The sequence below is a fragment of the Seriola dumerili genome, unplaced genomic scaffold (assembly GCF_002260705.1).
Source record: "Seriola dumerili isolate Sdu_G_001 unplaced genomic scaffold, Sdu_1.0 BDQW01000138.1, whole genome shotgun sequence".
Taxonomy (NCBI): Eukaryota; Metazoa; Chordata; class Actinopteri; order Carangiformes; family Carangidae; genus Seriola; species Seriola dumerili.
Genome location: NW_019174393.1, coordinates 16,116,277 through 16,130,865, shown reverse-complemented (window position 1 = coordinate 16,130,865; position 14,589 = coordinate 16,116,277). Strand labels below are relative to the sequence as shown.

The 14,589-nt window shown below is 40.2% G+C and overlaps 2 protein-coding genes across 2 annotated transcripts in view; both read right to left on the bottom strand.

Moving 5' to 3' along the window:
• Positions 1-3,532: 3,532 nt before the first annotated feature.
• LOC111224610 (uracil nucleotide/cysteinyl leukotriene receptor-like) lies at positions 3,533-6,395 on the bottom strand. The gene is made up of 4 exons (XM_022749161.1): positions 6,309-6,395; positions 5,700-5,808; positions 4,386-4,619; positions 3,533-3,933 (listed from the first exon to the last, which is right to left on the bottom strand). The coding sequence occupies exons 1-4, from the start codon at positions 6,393-6,395 to the stop codon at positions 3,533-3,535; spliced, it is 831 nt and encodes a 276-aa protein (XP_022604882.1).
• Positions 6,396-10,301: 3,906 nt separating this feature from the next.
• The window catches only part of LOC111224691 (sushi domain-containing protein 3-like), a 34,376-nt gene continuing 30,088 nt past the window's right edge, over positions 10,302-14,589 (bottom strand). Inside the window, exons 3-5 of the mRNA XM_022749277.1 lie at positions 13,734-13,887; positions 13,400-13,585; positions 10,302-12,385 (exon numbers count right to left, since the gene is read on the bottom strand). Coding sequence (XP_022604998.1) covers positions 12,049-12,385; positions 13,400-13,585; positions 13,734-13,887 — 677 coding nt within the window. The 3' untranslated portion in view covers positions 10,302-12,048. The remainder of the gene's footprint in view (positions 12,386-13,399; positions 13,586-13,733; positions 13,888-14,589) is intronic.

Below are 14,589 nucleotides of genomic sequence, written 5' to 3'. Positions count from 1 at the left end.
CAACCAATGCCATATACTACAAAATACCATACTACTGCCAAAATACCATATTCAAATACCACTCATACTTAAATATTTTCATTAAACTCTACATTGATATAAACCTGTTAATAATGTGTTGTTGTGTTATAGCAGCAAACAGGCGCACTGATGCTATCAAAGCTGAACTCATCTGCTGTGAAAGTCATGTCTCCTCCATGGTTGAGATCCGCCATCTTGTGTCTGCAGCCCCCCCCCCCCTTCAACTGGACAACATGTCGTACTTGAGGAGGCCAGATAACCAGATAGAAGTTTAAGTTAAGAGGGAATATTGTAACTGTGATTACCTGGTTGGCTCTCACCTGAAGGAAAGGTGAGGTTAATGTGTTCCTGGAGCCTGTGGTAATTTAGTTTTAGTGACACTTCAGCATCCTCAAAGGGGCTTAAACCCTGCCTTTCCACAGCAGAACAATCTATCTCTGCTGCCCCCAACGAGTAACCAAGGTGTAGAGGAGAATTGCATACAATGCTGCTGGAGAAACTCCTAAAACCTTTGGCATTTCTGAACCCAGTGATGATTTATTTGTCATTACATGATTTGGTTGTTCCCTTTTTTACTTTTGCTTTTACTGTTTTTTAAAGATCCCACAAAAAAACTACTCTGGTCAGATACTGTATTCAGTAAGTACAGAAAAAGGCTAGAAAGAACATCATCTCCTCCGTACTTGAGAATTCCAGACTATTGAATATGCAAACATGAAGCCGACTATAATTCCTTGTACCCCCCTAGGACTACTTCTAGTCCAGTTACACTCTGTATGGAAGATTTTAGTTTACACACAAATCACATTTACCTATGCCATATGTAAAGCTGATTGTAAACATGTTTCTATGTACAGAAATTATTCAAAACAGCATGTCTGATTTTGTTAGCACACTGCAGCTGCCATGTGGAACTTTTACTGAGCAGGCCAAGCAGCTCTCATACACTTTATCTGGCACAGAATAATATCTGATCAGAAAAATATAGGCCTAGCTAAGTCTAACAATATGTGGTGAGAGTCAAACGGTTTTTATTCCTAAATTGCAGGAGACCAACGTCTGGCACCACAACTGTCAAAAGCCACCAAGGAAACATGTTTCATGGAGGAAGCTTTACGTTGTGGCTGTTTTAAATACTTGAATACTGACTAACTCTAACCCTGTTCACATTTTTGGTCCCAGGATAAATAGTTCGTTCAACTTTTTAGCAAAACTAGAAATCTTTCCCTTTAACAGAAGAATATGACAAGCACCTGGTAGGTGAAAGCCACATCTGTCTAAAGTCTAGAATAAGTATCCATAGAGCAAAAACACATTTTTAAGTGGATAGCTCTTTTTAAGACGGTGTATTTCTCCATGAAGTTTGTCTGTTTTCATATTGAATGTGCACTAAAGGACTGAGCCCTACTATGCCTATACTGTGTGTTCGCATATCACATATTTACTGTACTGCAGACAGTTCTGTGAAGGTAATCTACTGTACACTGGGACAATGTAGAAGGTCCACCATGGATGTGAGAATGTTTTCCAGTGTTAACGAAGGAACAGCTAATATTTTAGACGGATTCGTGTGTTAGCCCTCCTGTTGCCCCAAAATAGTATTTGAACAGCACACCACTGCACAGAAATTAGCCTCAGTATTTGTGTTGCTAGGGAGACGGTAATGTCGCAGTTTATCTATTTCTGAATGTCCCATTACCACAACAGCCTCTTGTAAAAGAAACTCCTTGAAGCAACTCAACTTTTTTTTTTTTTTTGTTATAAAAGCAGCTATTCTGGATCTCATCAGTGGAGAGGCAGAGCAGGGAGACCATTTTTAAAACCTACAATGCAGCCACAAGGCAGGTTGAAGGTCTGAGCAAGGGCTACAGGCACAAATGAATGATATTATCAAGCTATTTATTCCCTTGTGACCTTACTTCAAAATCAGCTGGTTAATGCCAGCTCTTTAGGGTTGAGGCTTAGGAAAGAGCGTTCATCAAAAAAGTAAATTATATTTTCTCATAAATTGACCCCTGAACTGTCCTGTGGACTGATATTAACAGTGTAAGAGGATGTGAGGGTAGATTTAGTTTTAAACCCAGTGACTGGCCTTCATACAGCACATAAAACTCTGGTTTTATCACTGGTTCCTCTAGTCTTGAAAGCATAATGTGATTGTGTTGCCTTGAACACATGTAACAGTAAAAGGTTCAATTGGAAATCAGCCATTATGTGCGCTCTTTGGCTTTAAAAGCATAAGTGTGGTACTGGACAATATTTGCTGTTGCTATCAGTGCCATTTGAAATGGACACTAAAGCATGTTGAATATGCGATACTATCAAAACACAATGTCTGTCTGATATTTTTATGTGCAAATTGTCGTCAATGTATCTGCTGTAACAAGGAATGGAGGTTGAAGTCTTTGATAGTAAAACAATTTTTCATAAATGGTATGAATTCTATTTTGTCTTTACCATAATTTAAATTTTGTGCTATCATGATTAGCTGTTATTTTTCCAACAGGCAGGAATCTCAGGCATAACTCCTCATTTGAAAATATCTATTTAACACACAAATGCAGTCAAACGTGGGAAATGGGAACAATTGTCATTATCACAAAATGTTAGGTACTCAAAAGTGTCTTTATTTTTTAAGAAAAATGGCTGTTCATCCATATTGATATCATATGAGTTGCATCCTGGAATAAATATGAAGAGTCATACTTTATTCAGAAACCTCTTGTCATACAACTCAAATAACACACAACAGCAACAAAACAAGATCCGAACATGTAAGTGAAAAGCAAATCTGTAAAAGAATACATTGAATGTGGAAGCATAATGTCATCCTTGAGGAATCAATGCAAACAATACAGTATCTAAACCTGTCTCCTCAAGAGGCTAAATATTTGTGCTAACAATAGAAAAGTTGGAATAAGTAGGAATAATGGAAATCTAGTAGGTGCCAAGATAAGATAAGATTTAACGATACGCTGATGATATCATACAATTTTCCTCTGAATTAAGACTACATACCTGGTAAATTAAATATTTTAAAAACTGTGAATGTGAATAAAGTGTTTTAGAAAGCTTTACATATATAGGTTGGTATTATCACACAAGGCACTAAACAAAAATGTCACACATATATGGAAAAAGATTTAGCTTTTAACCATCAATATCTGGCTGTTTTCCTTATTTGTTATTACCATTTATATGAATAGATTATTTAATTAACATAAGTCCTTTAGTGAGAATACAGAAAATTGTACTGATATCAGTGGAAATCTAACTGAAAAGACTGCAAACAGTTGAGTAGCCATATTTTCTAAGTTGACAAGCTTACTGACATCAGCTGACTTTCTAGTGAACAGGCAGGTGGTGATCTATTGATCATATTATTTTCAATGTAAGTATACAGTAATACTGATTTCAAAGTTCAGCTTCTTTGTTTAATGATCATTTACACTATAACAGTTTAGAAGGGGATGAAACAATAAGTTACATATTCACTGTTTATTGATAGTCTCTATTTATTAAATGTCTTTCCTGTCCCACTTAGGCAGCACATTTGTCTTGCCTTGGAGAAATAGAATAGAGGACCTATCAGTACACCAAACACGGGGAACAAAGAGGATAACTGAAAAGCATTACACATTGCCCTATTCAGTGATTCATGCAAATAATATACAGGTAACAACACCAGGACTGGGAGGTAAGATATCACTGCAGGGATCACCACAACCAGCACATTAGCCACTGCCCGTCTCTTTAGGGGTGAGCGTTGATCGATTCCATGTGTGGTGTGTGCAGGGCTTTGTTGCCACAGTGACCAGACCACAGCCCCAAGGCACATAAGCATTATGATGAAGGTGCAGGAGATGATGGTGGAAACACACACCATAATGACAGTCATATCATCCACTAAAACTGTGAGAAAAACAAGAAAATAAAAATGGTAGTATTAAAACATTGAATTCAACTATAGAGGGAAGTTGTTCTATTTAACACTGGAAATTTTTCATGGTACTTTTTACTATTTTACTTTTTAAAATTATGTAAGTTTTTGTAATTATGTAGAAATTAGTTTAAAAATGTCCTTAGTTTTTTAATGCATTCCTTATATTTTGTCGCTGTTGTATCTATTAATTATATAGCATTCTGTTGTGAGCTTTCATGCTGAAATCAGTGTTTAAGAAGTACAGCATCCTGTTTTATCCTCAGGAAGAGTCAGCCATTTTGTAGCATATACGCTACTCTTTGGCTCGTTACTTAGTCATTTATAATTCATTATTTGCACACAGAAAATTCATCAGTGGACCTGCATGATAATGCCATGTTAGCTACAGAGTTTCTATGCTGAATTTTCACACAGCTCTTGCCTGTGGCCACACAGAAGGTCAAAGTGATTGCCCACACTGCAGCAGAAACAGCCATTCGGTACTCCCATTTCCTCACTCTCAGGTACAGCACAGGTCTTGTCACTGCCAGGTAGCGCTCAAAACACATGCAGGTTAGCAGCAGGGGACAGCCTATCAGATTGAACATGCTGAAGGTGTCTCTTGCCATTTCCATTGGATGTGTAGTGTTGAGATTTTGCAAGGTGGATGAAAAGACTGTTGAATAAACAGTTACAGGGTGAGCTTTCAGTGGAATTTGAACACTGTAAGATATAAATATAGACACTATTGGGACATGTTATAAACATTCAAACCAAAAGAAGGATCACATGTACTAACAAAGAGACACAAAAGAAATCTTACTTTATATGTTGGTGCCTGTTCAGACCAGCAAGGGACACTTCAAAAAGCATGAAGTGCTGGAAGCTTGGTGACTTATTGACAACTTGTGGGGCTACTTGGCAAACTAATGTAGCAAGGGAGCTAATTGTATGTAATATTCTACATAACTCAAACTAGCATTGGTCAGCAATGGTGGCCCACCAAACTAGCTGGCGTACAGTTGGATGCTAGCTATCCCTGTCGCTAACAGAACTGTAAGTACAATGTGATTTCTTGACAGGTGGTGGTGATTTTCACTTGAAGAGCTTCGGCTGTGATTGCGTTTACAAGACACAAGATTATAATACGTCCTGTCCAGGGCAGATTGGAGGCTACAGAGAGTTGCCATCGAAAAGTGACAAGAGGGGCTGGGCCGAGCTGGCTAGCATGCTAACTCCAGTAGAAGAAAAGAAGTGACAGAGACAAGATTTAACATTGGTGTTGCTTCACTGCTGCAGACAGCTCAGTTAAGTAATGAAGACTGTTGCTGAACTTGCAACGTTTCTTCCAGACTGGTAAGTAAACAGATGTTAATGCTAACGCTGGCTATGTAGCAATAGTCAATCCTACAAATCGCTCCTTTAAAGAGACATATTTTACCATTTTACCATTGACTCCTGTCTCACAACTGATTAAAAACCATGTCTTTTGTCATGGTATTTTTCTGGCAGAGCAGGGTTGAGTGGACTGTGCAACACTCAGCTCATAAAATTCAAAATTTCCTCTATTTTGGACTCTGGCTCTCTGTTCACTTGAAGGTCGACACTGACATTAGGGTTTGCAGTTGATGAAAGGCGCAAATTTGTAAGTTCACTTGCAAAAGATCTTCATTGAAGCCCCAAATACAAGTCCCTCAAGGTTGAAGTGAAGTCTTATTTGGAGAAGCCTAGGCCAATCTCCGACCAAAATCCTCACCTGAATGATTGTTTCTGACCCTTTGATCCCAGTTAGTTTCATAAATCAAGTTGACAGGCATTATAGACAGGTAGATAAGATCCATCACGACAAGATTCAGACCTAGAACCTGAAGACAAAGGTTCAGGAAGACAATGGTTTGTTATGTATGTGTTCATTATTTTTTCCAATGCCAATAAACTGTCCAATTAGTCGACATGTATTGAAACCAGGCTAACAGAACAGCAGGCATCCTTTTCCTTTGTGTTGAATTGGAGTTGAATTCAAGCTCCTTTAGTGTTAGCTGTTAAAGTTATACACCCCAAAGGACGCTTTGTCAAGCCCTAATTGCATCAACTTAGTGTAATAAAGGTTTTTCTTATTGAAACGTACTCCATCCTAAATTTGAAGTTTGAGTTGTAACATGATTTAAAAATTTAGAGAAAATTCTAGTCTAGTCTTATAATTTCTTCACTTTTGATGAGAACCTGACAAGATTGGAGGTTTCTTAATACTATCAACATGCATGGAACTTGAACTCTAACTTAGTTGGACAGCCCAGCAGAAACTACCTGTTGCATAAAATAAAATAAAAAAATGCCTCAGAGCAGATGGGAGCACTATACCTACCTTTGAGGCACACAGGGATTTCCTTTCCTTCAGAAACAGCCAAATCAGGGGAACGTTAACCATCACCCCTGTGATCAAGATGAACATGTCAGCGGCATGCCAGATTACATCCCAACCCTGTTCATGACAGTACGTTATGATAGCCTTAGTATGCTTGGACCCTGATGTTATCTGGCTGAAACCCTCTGGATGTGATGCTGGCATGCTGTCAGTCTCTGATACAGTGTCACTCTTGAGCGAATCCTGCCAAGTCAAAGAAAGTGATTATCAACATTCTTCATCCTATGTTAAATACATGTAGGAGACAAGTTCTTTGTCAAACATTACTTATGATCACTGTATCTGTATCTAAATAGAGTGCAGAAGGGATACGTCCTAAGACCTGGAAATTATTTGCATTTTACCGCTTCCGGTTCCCTAATCCTGAAGTCTCTGGGTTTTTTGAATGGGTTTTTGGTTAGATGCCTGAAATACGGTCTTTTATCAACACTAGCTGAAGATATCTTCAGGTTTTATTCTATGACATAGAATCTAAGCTTTTATGTCTAGTTTTTACATCGGATGCTAACAAGTGGCTAAATGAGACTGCAGACATTAAAGTCATCATGCCGAACACGAGGACCAATCTACTCACTAGTTTGTTTTGACAGCCTCCCTGTGTGGAGGAATGGCTTTTGTAGAGGTCAGAGCTAAACCAAAGTTGTTGGAGTTGGAAGTGTAGTGGTGGTGATATTGAAGTCATGTGACCCTGGTGTAGTTCATTTATAGCCTCACATTAACTTTTAACATCTGGCGATTGTATTTAGGCTTCAAAAATCATAAAGAGGTGTTCATTAGTGAAGATTATCCTGCTGAACAAAGCATGCAGGCATCGGTAAAAAATCATTTAAAAATTCCATTGGCTTTTTGTCGAGGGAACCAGGGTGATGCTAACATCCAGGTTAGCCTAAAAAAATACGTCATTCCTGCAGCACTGTATACATTCAAAACAGTGAACCAGCAGTGGTGAACATAAGTTACCAGGCTCGTCAAATGAACAGGCTAGCTCGATAAGTGGGTTGCTCGCCTTGGAGAGTGATGAGGAAGAGATACTATCAGCCTATCAGTGACTAAATCAGCTGCCAGCCTCAAATATAGACATAGGCTCCTCTGATTATTATTTAGTTAATTTTGGCCCTTTCTCTGCGCCATACAAAGGAGATGTTCATTAAACATTTTTAATGCTATAATCATTACAAATTCACCTCTTCATCTTTGTTTTGCAGTGGAGGCGTAAATTGACAGTGATATCTCAAAACCTGGATGAAAACAACCAAGATTCTCTGCATGGCACTGCAATTAAATTAGAAAATATGTGACCCTTTAAAATGGTTTCTAAATGGATGTATAAATGAAAACAGTTATATGGCTTTAAAATTCCACATAGGCTGAACTCCATTGGAAATTTAAAAGTCATTTTAGATACACTTCATCAGTAAGTTGAAGAATCTCAAACAGCTTCAAGAAAGAGTGAAAGTCAATTAGATTCTAATCAAAGTCAAATTTTTATTCATTACAATAAAGGAAAAAAAAAACATTTCCTTTGATATTTCAAAGGAAATTTTTCCTTCAAGCCATCATGATTTTTTTTATCCTTTATTCTATTATGTGTTATTATAGTGAAAAACTAAAGAAACTCCCTGTTACCTCTTTGTATGTCCTCCTTCTCCTCCAGTCTTGCAGCCTTTAATCAGCCAATGCTAACTTTCTTGCTCTTGCAACCCCCCAGCTCTGTCTATAGAGCAGACACAAAACAAACAAGCAGGTGTTTAGTGTTGAATTTCGATCCTTAAATGCAAAGAAGTACATTGTATGTACACCCTTATAGTACAGGTGATTTCCATTGCATGCTGTCTGTCGGCTGCCTGATTTTACTGCCAGTTTTCCTTTGCATAGCAGACCGTGCCTGTGGTCAAAGAACCAAAAGATACAGTATGTAACTCAGGCGGAGGGTAGTAAAGAACAGAAGGAAGTGCAGAACACAGGGGATAAGGTAGGAACTGAGGGACAGAGGGACCGTGGTGGGAAGCAACAGGAAGTAGAACAGAGGGATGTGTTGGTGGGAAGTCTCACATTTTCAGTAAACATAAGGAAGGGAGCAAAGGAAGAGAAGCAAAGAAAAAGGGAAGTATGACCTGAGGTATAGACCTGCAATACAGCCTCAATACTAATAAAAAGGACACAGCATTACCTACCGTGGCAAACACTGGACCTTGAGGGGCTGATCACTAGACTACCTGACATCGAATAAGGGGTCCAGCAAATGGATAAGAGCATTTGAAGAAGAAACAGTGGGCAAAATGCTGGCCTTTGGTGACATTAAGGCCCTATAGGGGGGATTCCAACAATGGAAAACATCTTGCGCATAAATGGAAATGCCTGGATGATAAACGCCTTAGCAGATGGAACTGAATTCAATCCGTATCGAACCAGCTTATGGATGGCCTTGCAAAAGAATATCCTTTCAAAATCGACCCTAAAGCATTAAAGGGTGAGCCTCTCTCTGACACCGAGAACCCAGCAGCCGCGAACTAAAAAGGTGTTAACAAGAGACTGAGGAGGAAGCTGAAGGCAGTCCTCTATTCACCACACCAACATCAGTGACTGAGGCTCCGGCTCCAGTAAAGAGCAGACATGAAGAAATCAAAGAGTTCTGTGATCATGTGATACACGCTATAGAGAAATATAGAAAGGACGAGCAGAGATTGAAGGAGCAAGAGAGAGAGGTTCAAAGACAAGTTGCTCAGCTACAACTTAGCGAGCTGACTGATAAAAACAAGAAAACAACAACTCAGGCGAGGCGGCACCTGACACGCGACCATTTGCTTAAACGCTTCCGTGATTAATGTCTATGACCAACAGCCAGAAACACAGCAACACGTCCCAACTACGAGGAGACCACCTGAATTATCGCACAGAGGGGACCCACCGGGAGTTTGTTGGGGATTTGAAGAGCCTGAACACTCTCGCCAAACAGTGGCCGGCCCCTTATTGGGATGGACGGGGTGCTGGGGATCAGCTTGCAGCATGGCAGCTTGCAAATTAGCCAGAAACAAAGCTGCCAATGTGTATACTGACTCTGCATACGCTCACGGCGTGTGGCACTTATTTGGAGCAGTCTGGAAACGAACAGGGTTTAAAAGGGTCTGTGGAGATCACATGAAGGACTGCTGGTTGTACCTGTGTCATTGACCATGTTGATCTCTGGTTTGCACAGTACAGATCACTGTGCGAGGGGGGAGGTGATAAGAAATATAAAACAGCAAGGATATTGGTCCCAGGCAATGGTTGATGATGTGAAATCTGTGCTCAAAAAAATGTAAGAAAAGAAATAACAACACCACTAGGTCACATTCCAGTATGCTATAAATACTAGAGTTGTTCTGGTCTGTTCAGTTTCTTTGCAAAGTTTGTTTGTTTCTTTCTTTTTATTATTATAATATTCCATAAATGCCATCCATTTATAACATCCATCACTCATAAACCGTAACACTTTTATATCTTTTCAAATGACATGTATTTGTATTTATTTTTTCCACAAACTCTTCTTTGCTGCAACTGTGTTTTTGTAGTTACTGTTGCTGTACAATCGTAAATACAAAATATAATCAGATCTTCTTCATTTTGATCTTCTTTTTATCCAGGAAACTAAAGCCAGCATAATTTATATAAATAACATTTCAAGTCTTCAATTAAATCCACCACGTATCAAACTCTGTTCTGCCAGTCAAGTCTAGTGCAGGCAGACGAACCACTTCATCCTCTCCACGTGTCAGCGTTGCTCTGTGGGAAAATGAGGTCATCTCCTCATTTTCAACTGTCATGACACAGTGATGAACGAGGTCCAGCTTCTTATATATTTTCCCATCCCTCTGTTCTTCCTCCTCCCTCTGTTTCCCTCCGTTCTCTCTCTTCTTCCAAAGATAACACACACTGATAACACAAGCTGAACTGTTAACTGTTGGACTAAACATATATCTCTTTATTCCGCTTTTATGGCAGTCTTATTATTATTATACAACAAATAGTTTACAGAAAAAGAGTCCAAGCTTTTTAAACCCCCGCCCCTTTCAAAAAAATGTAAAGTGCAGAATTATTAGTGTTTCTACTGGAGTTGTTCTATTAAAAATAAAAAGCCCCAAAAACTAGAGTGTAAACTGACTAAAGCCACAGTAGAGGGGCACAGAGATGATGATTTAAATGCTTGCACATACAGTAGCTCAGAGGGGACAACAAAGGTTTAGAGTGAAGCATTCATTTAAAAAGATCTGAAGAACTGCAGGTGAGTTTACAGTCGACATGGTTCCTCAGTTACTCCCATCCCCCTGCTCAAACTTCACATATCAGTGCATTTCTGTGCCATTTCCAGTGCATCACACACAAAGCAGTCCGCTCACAACGCTTGACCAGTCGACGTTTCAAAATAAATCTTTGTCTGTTGTTAATCACATATAAAAACCTTAGTTACATCACACAAGAAGATCTTTTTTAAATTGTAAAAAAAAAAAAAAACATTGTCTGAACCTGTGCTGGGCTCAAACCAGATTTTAATTCATTCAGTATTTGATATTGCTCATTTCCAGTCAGTATTTGAGTCATGTGTCTTCTTCATGTTCCTAAACCCATTCGAGGCTCTGAGCGTCTGTGCCACAATATCTCACCTGTCTAACTGTCGACCTTGAAATGAGTTTTTGTCATAAATAACGATGTGACAGAATGAGTTGTGGCAGTAGACGGAGAAAATTAGACAGACAGAAAAAAAGGTAATGATTTTGGTGAGAAAGACAGGATCAATTTAAAGCAATCACTGTATTATTAAATCCATACAAACAGCACAGAATTGGTTCCATTCAGCAGTGGCAGCGACAGCAGCCTTTTAATCACAGTGTGCTTGCTGCCCATAAATCCCTCACATCAATCTGGGACATATTAACAGAGCTGAAAAGTGACCTGAAACCTTTTTTTATTACATCACACAAAGCTCTGGCTTAAAAAGGAGTGAGATTACAGAAGTTAAGTCTCTAGCTTTAAAGCAAAATATACTGTATATATCTCTGTTGTTTTATTTAGGTCTAGATTAGGTTAACTGGACCTCAGGAAGGCTGATAGGGATCCAATTACATAATAAATATAAACTATTTTTAAAAAATCAACATGTCTGAGAGCTGCCGAAACAGTGGCGGCCATTGTTGAAGTCCCTCTTTGCAGGTCAATCTTTTCATACAGTGTCAAAGGTTGAACTGAATTAGTACAATTTAAAGTACAACTCTCCGTCTCCTTTGTCAACATGCTGCAAGAAGCTTTCTTGTAATTTCTGACGGCAAAAAGAAAGCAGGACTTTCCGTGAAGAATTCCTCTTGCAGAGAACAGCAGCAGCAGAAGTTCAGTAAGAATTAAAGAAAAAAAATCTTAAGTGTTGAGTTCCTTGTGGTTAAGTCCAAACTGCAGGAGAAGTTCGGCAAGCATGCAGTAAAAGGGGGAACTTCTACACTGGCTGCATGTCCATTTCTACACCTTTCCTTCATGTCTGCTTTGGAACAATGCATTTGTAGCCGCTTGTGGGAGAAAACAGGGATAAAGAAGGGAAAAAGACTTCTGTGTCTCCAGAATGTGCCTGCGACACTTTCTCTCCGTGTCTTCCCTCAACGTTGCCCGTGGGGATGGCGCAGGGCTCTGTAAATATGGAAAGTGAAAGACGTAGCTACTGCCATGGCCGCTGCGGTATCGGGTTAGGGTTGGGGTAGATAGGCGCTGGTGTTGGGTGGGGGTAGACGGGCACAGCCGTGTTGGGGTTTGGCGGGTACGTCGGGGTGGGGTACTGCGCCATGATGTGAGGCTGGCCGTGGGTGGCTGCGTGGGAAGGTGAGGAGGCAGCAGAGGAGGAGGAGGGGAGGTGGAGGTAGAGAGGAGCGGATGGTGCGGAAGGGGCGGAGGGTGCTGTCGGAGTTGGGACCCTCTGCAGGACGACGTGCGGGTACAGCTGGGACTCGGAGCGGTAGAGTCCGGGCAGGGAAGCCTTCAGCAGACTCTCCTGACTCCTGTATGAGAGAGACAACAGAGAAGCAAGAATTTCAAGCATCAACTGAAACTACTGACATTATAGCTCCATATTTTCCTCTGTGTTTCATTTGAAGTGTTGATCCATAAGAAGATATATTTTTGGTTTTAAGAACTAAAACCATCTTAATGTAGTTTTACATCTCCTCTCTCAGGCTTCTCTCTGGAGCTCTAGCAATAACAGGTCAGTGAGCCAATCAGAAGAGAGGAGGCTCTGAGCCAGGGGTGGGCTTGGGGCATGGCTGAGGGCAGTGACTGCTTTGTTGTGACATCACAAAATTACAGAAGTCCTGACGGCTGGTTTTAAGGTTCAGTTTCTGAATACAGGCTGTGTGCATTTCTCTTTGGACTGAGCGCTTTGATACTTTCACAGTATTAATATAGAACCTAGACTTGCTTTATCATCAAACAACATATGGACATCTACCTTTATACAATATGGGACCTTTAAATTACTGACATTTGTAAAAACTTGATAAACTGGGTCAGGATTTGGGTTGGCCATATATATGTATATATATATATATATATATAACCTTTGTCTGGATTTCATTTATCTAAGCACCGGCACTAAAGTAGTAGTATTAGCTCAGTGATTTCAAAGCACTTCAGCCTCCTGGAATCACCAGCATAAATTTTTCTCATTTCCTCCACCAAATTCTTTTATTTAGGTGGTGCAAAGCACTTGTTTTCAGCTTTGTTAGTCAGTTTGTTTACGTATTGATTGTTGTTGTAATTATTGATACCTGCACCATGGTATGAGAGTGGTTGTCTTTTCTTCTCTTTTCTATTTCTTGTACTTATCTCATTGGTTGATTCTTTATGTTCACATACTGTGATATCATCCAATGTATTTGGATCTCAGAAACCAGAAATGTAAAACACTGGGATGTCAGGCATCATTATTATTGTTTTCAGCAGAAAATATAGAACTAGAAAAGTGAGACAAGTGACACTAAATTGGTTCTCTGTAGATGTGAGTGCTGATATTTTACCTCTGGTATCCTCTGTTCTCATATCCATTGAGGCCTCCAGTAAGGTAGAGGGGGCTGTCGGGAGCCAGACGGGGGTTCATCCTCTGCGAGAGGTGGAAGATCTTGGGAGGAGGGAAGGCTTCCCAATCACCCTCCTCTCTCTCTAGCCAACACTCACTGCGACGGGATGAGTGCTTCTCTCTGCGCCTGTGGAGGAGAGAACTTTATCAGCTTACTGGCCCCTGTACACCAGGGACAAAGAATAAAAACAAAGTTTGGACGTAAAGGAGACTATTCAACTATTCGACTACAGGGGTTATATTGAGGGTTCCTTCTGGCATCCCTCTCCTCCTACCTGCTCCGTCCCTCCTTCTTGGCTCGGTCCCGGCTGGATCGTTCCTGCAGACAGCAGATGAGGAAGGACAGGGACATAGCGAGGATGACGATGCCACTCACCACTGAAGCCAACACAGCCACTCTCAGACCACGGTCCTCCGGCCTGGGGATCGCTGTTGGTAGGAAAGAGATGACACTGCATTACAGACTCAGATAAGCTTGTCTGCATATGTTGGAGTTATTGAATTCATGCATAAACATTAAATATGAAGGAGAGGAAACCACAACATCCATTTCCTCTCTGGCTCCATTTATTTGTCTTGCCTTGTGCAGATGACATGATGACATGACATAATTGTTTGCATTGAATACAGGAAAAAAATAGCAACTTTGAATAGGACTTATGGCCTGGCCATTTTTAAGGTTCTTAATTTTATTCTTTGTGTCTACTGAAATAGATTTACATGCCTCAATGCTCCAAAAAGACATATTTTTCTTATACTGTACATCTTATACTGATCTCTATTCATCTTCTGTCTGAGAGATCAGGGCTTTTTAAGGCCCCACTTCCACCTCTGAGCGCAGTGTGGTGTGATTGGTCAGTTCGTTGGTCAACACGTTCCTCTATCTGACTTTCTGCGCAGCTGCAAACAAACGGTTGTGGCTGCTACAATGCCGTCGGTTCTGCATTTCAGTTTGAGCCAGAGTCCGGTCTTGAACCAGAAGATGATAGACCCAATACTCGGAAGGCAGGAAAACGAGGGGGAAGGAGGGAAATGGCTGAAATGTGGAGAGAGGTGCCGCTATATTTATGATTAACTGTATGATAACGCAACAAACGTCAAATCAGCTGACTGGATGCACCGCCCAGCGAC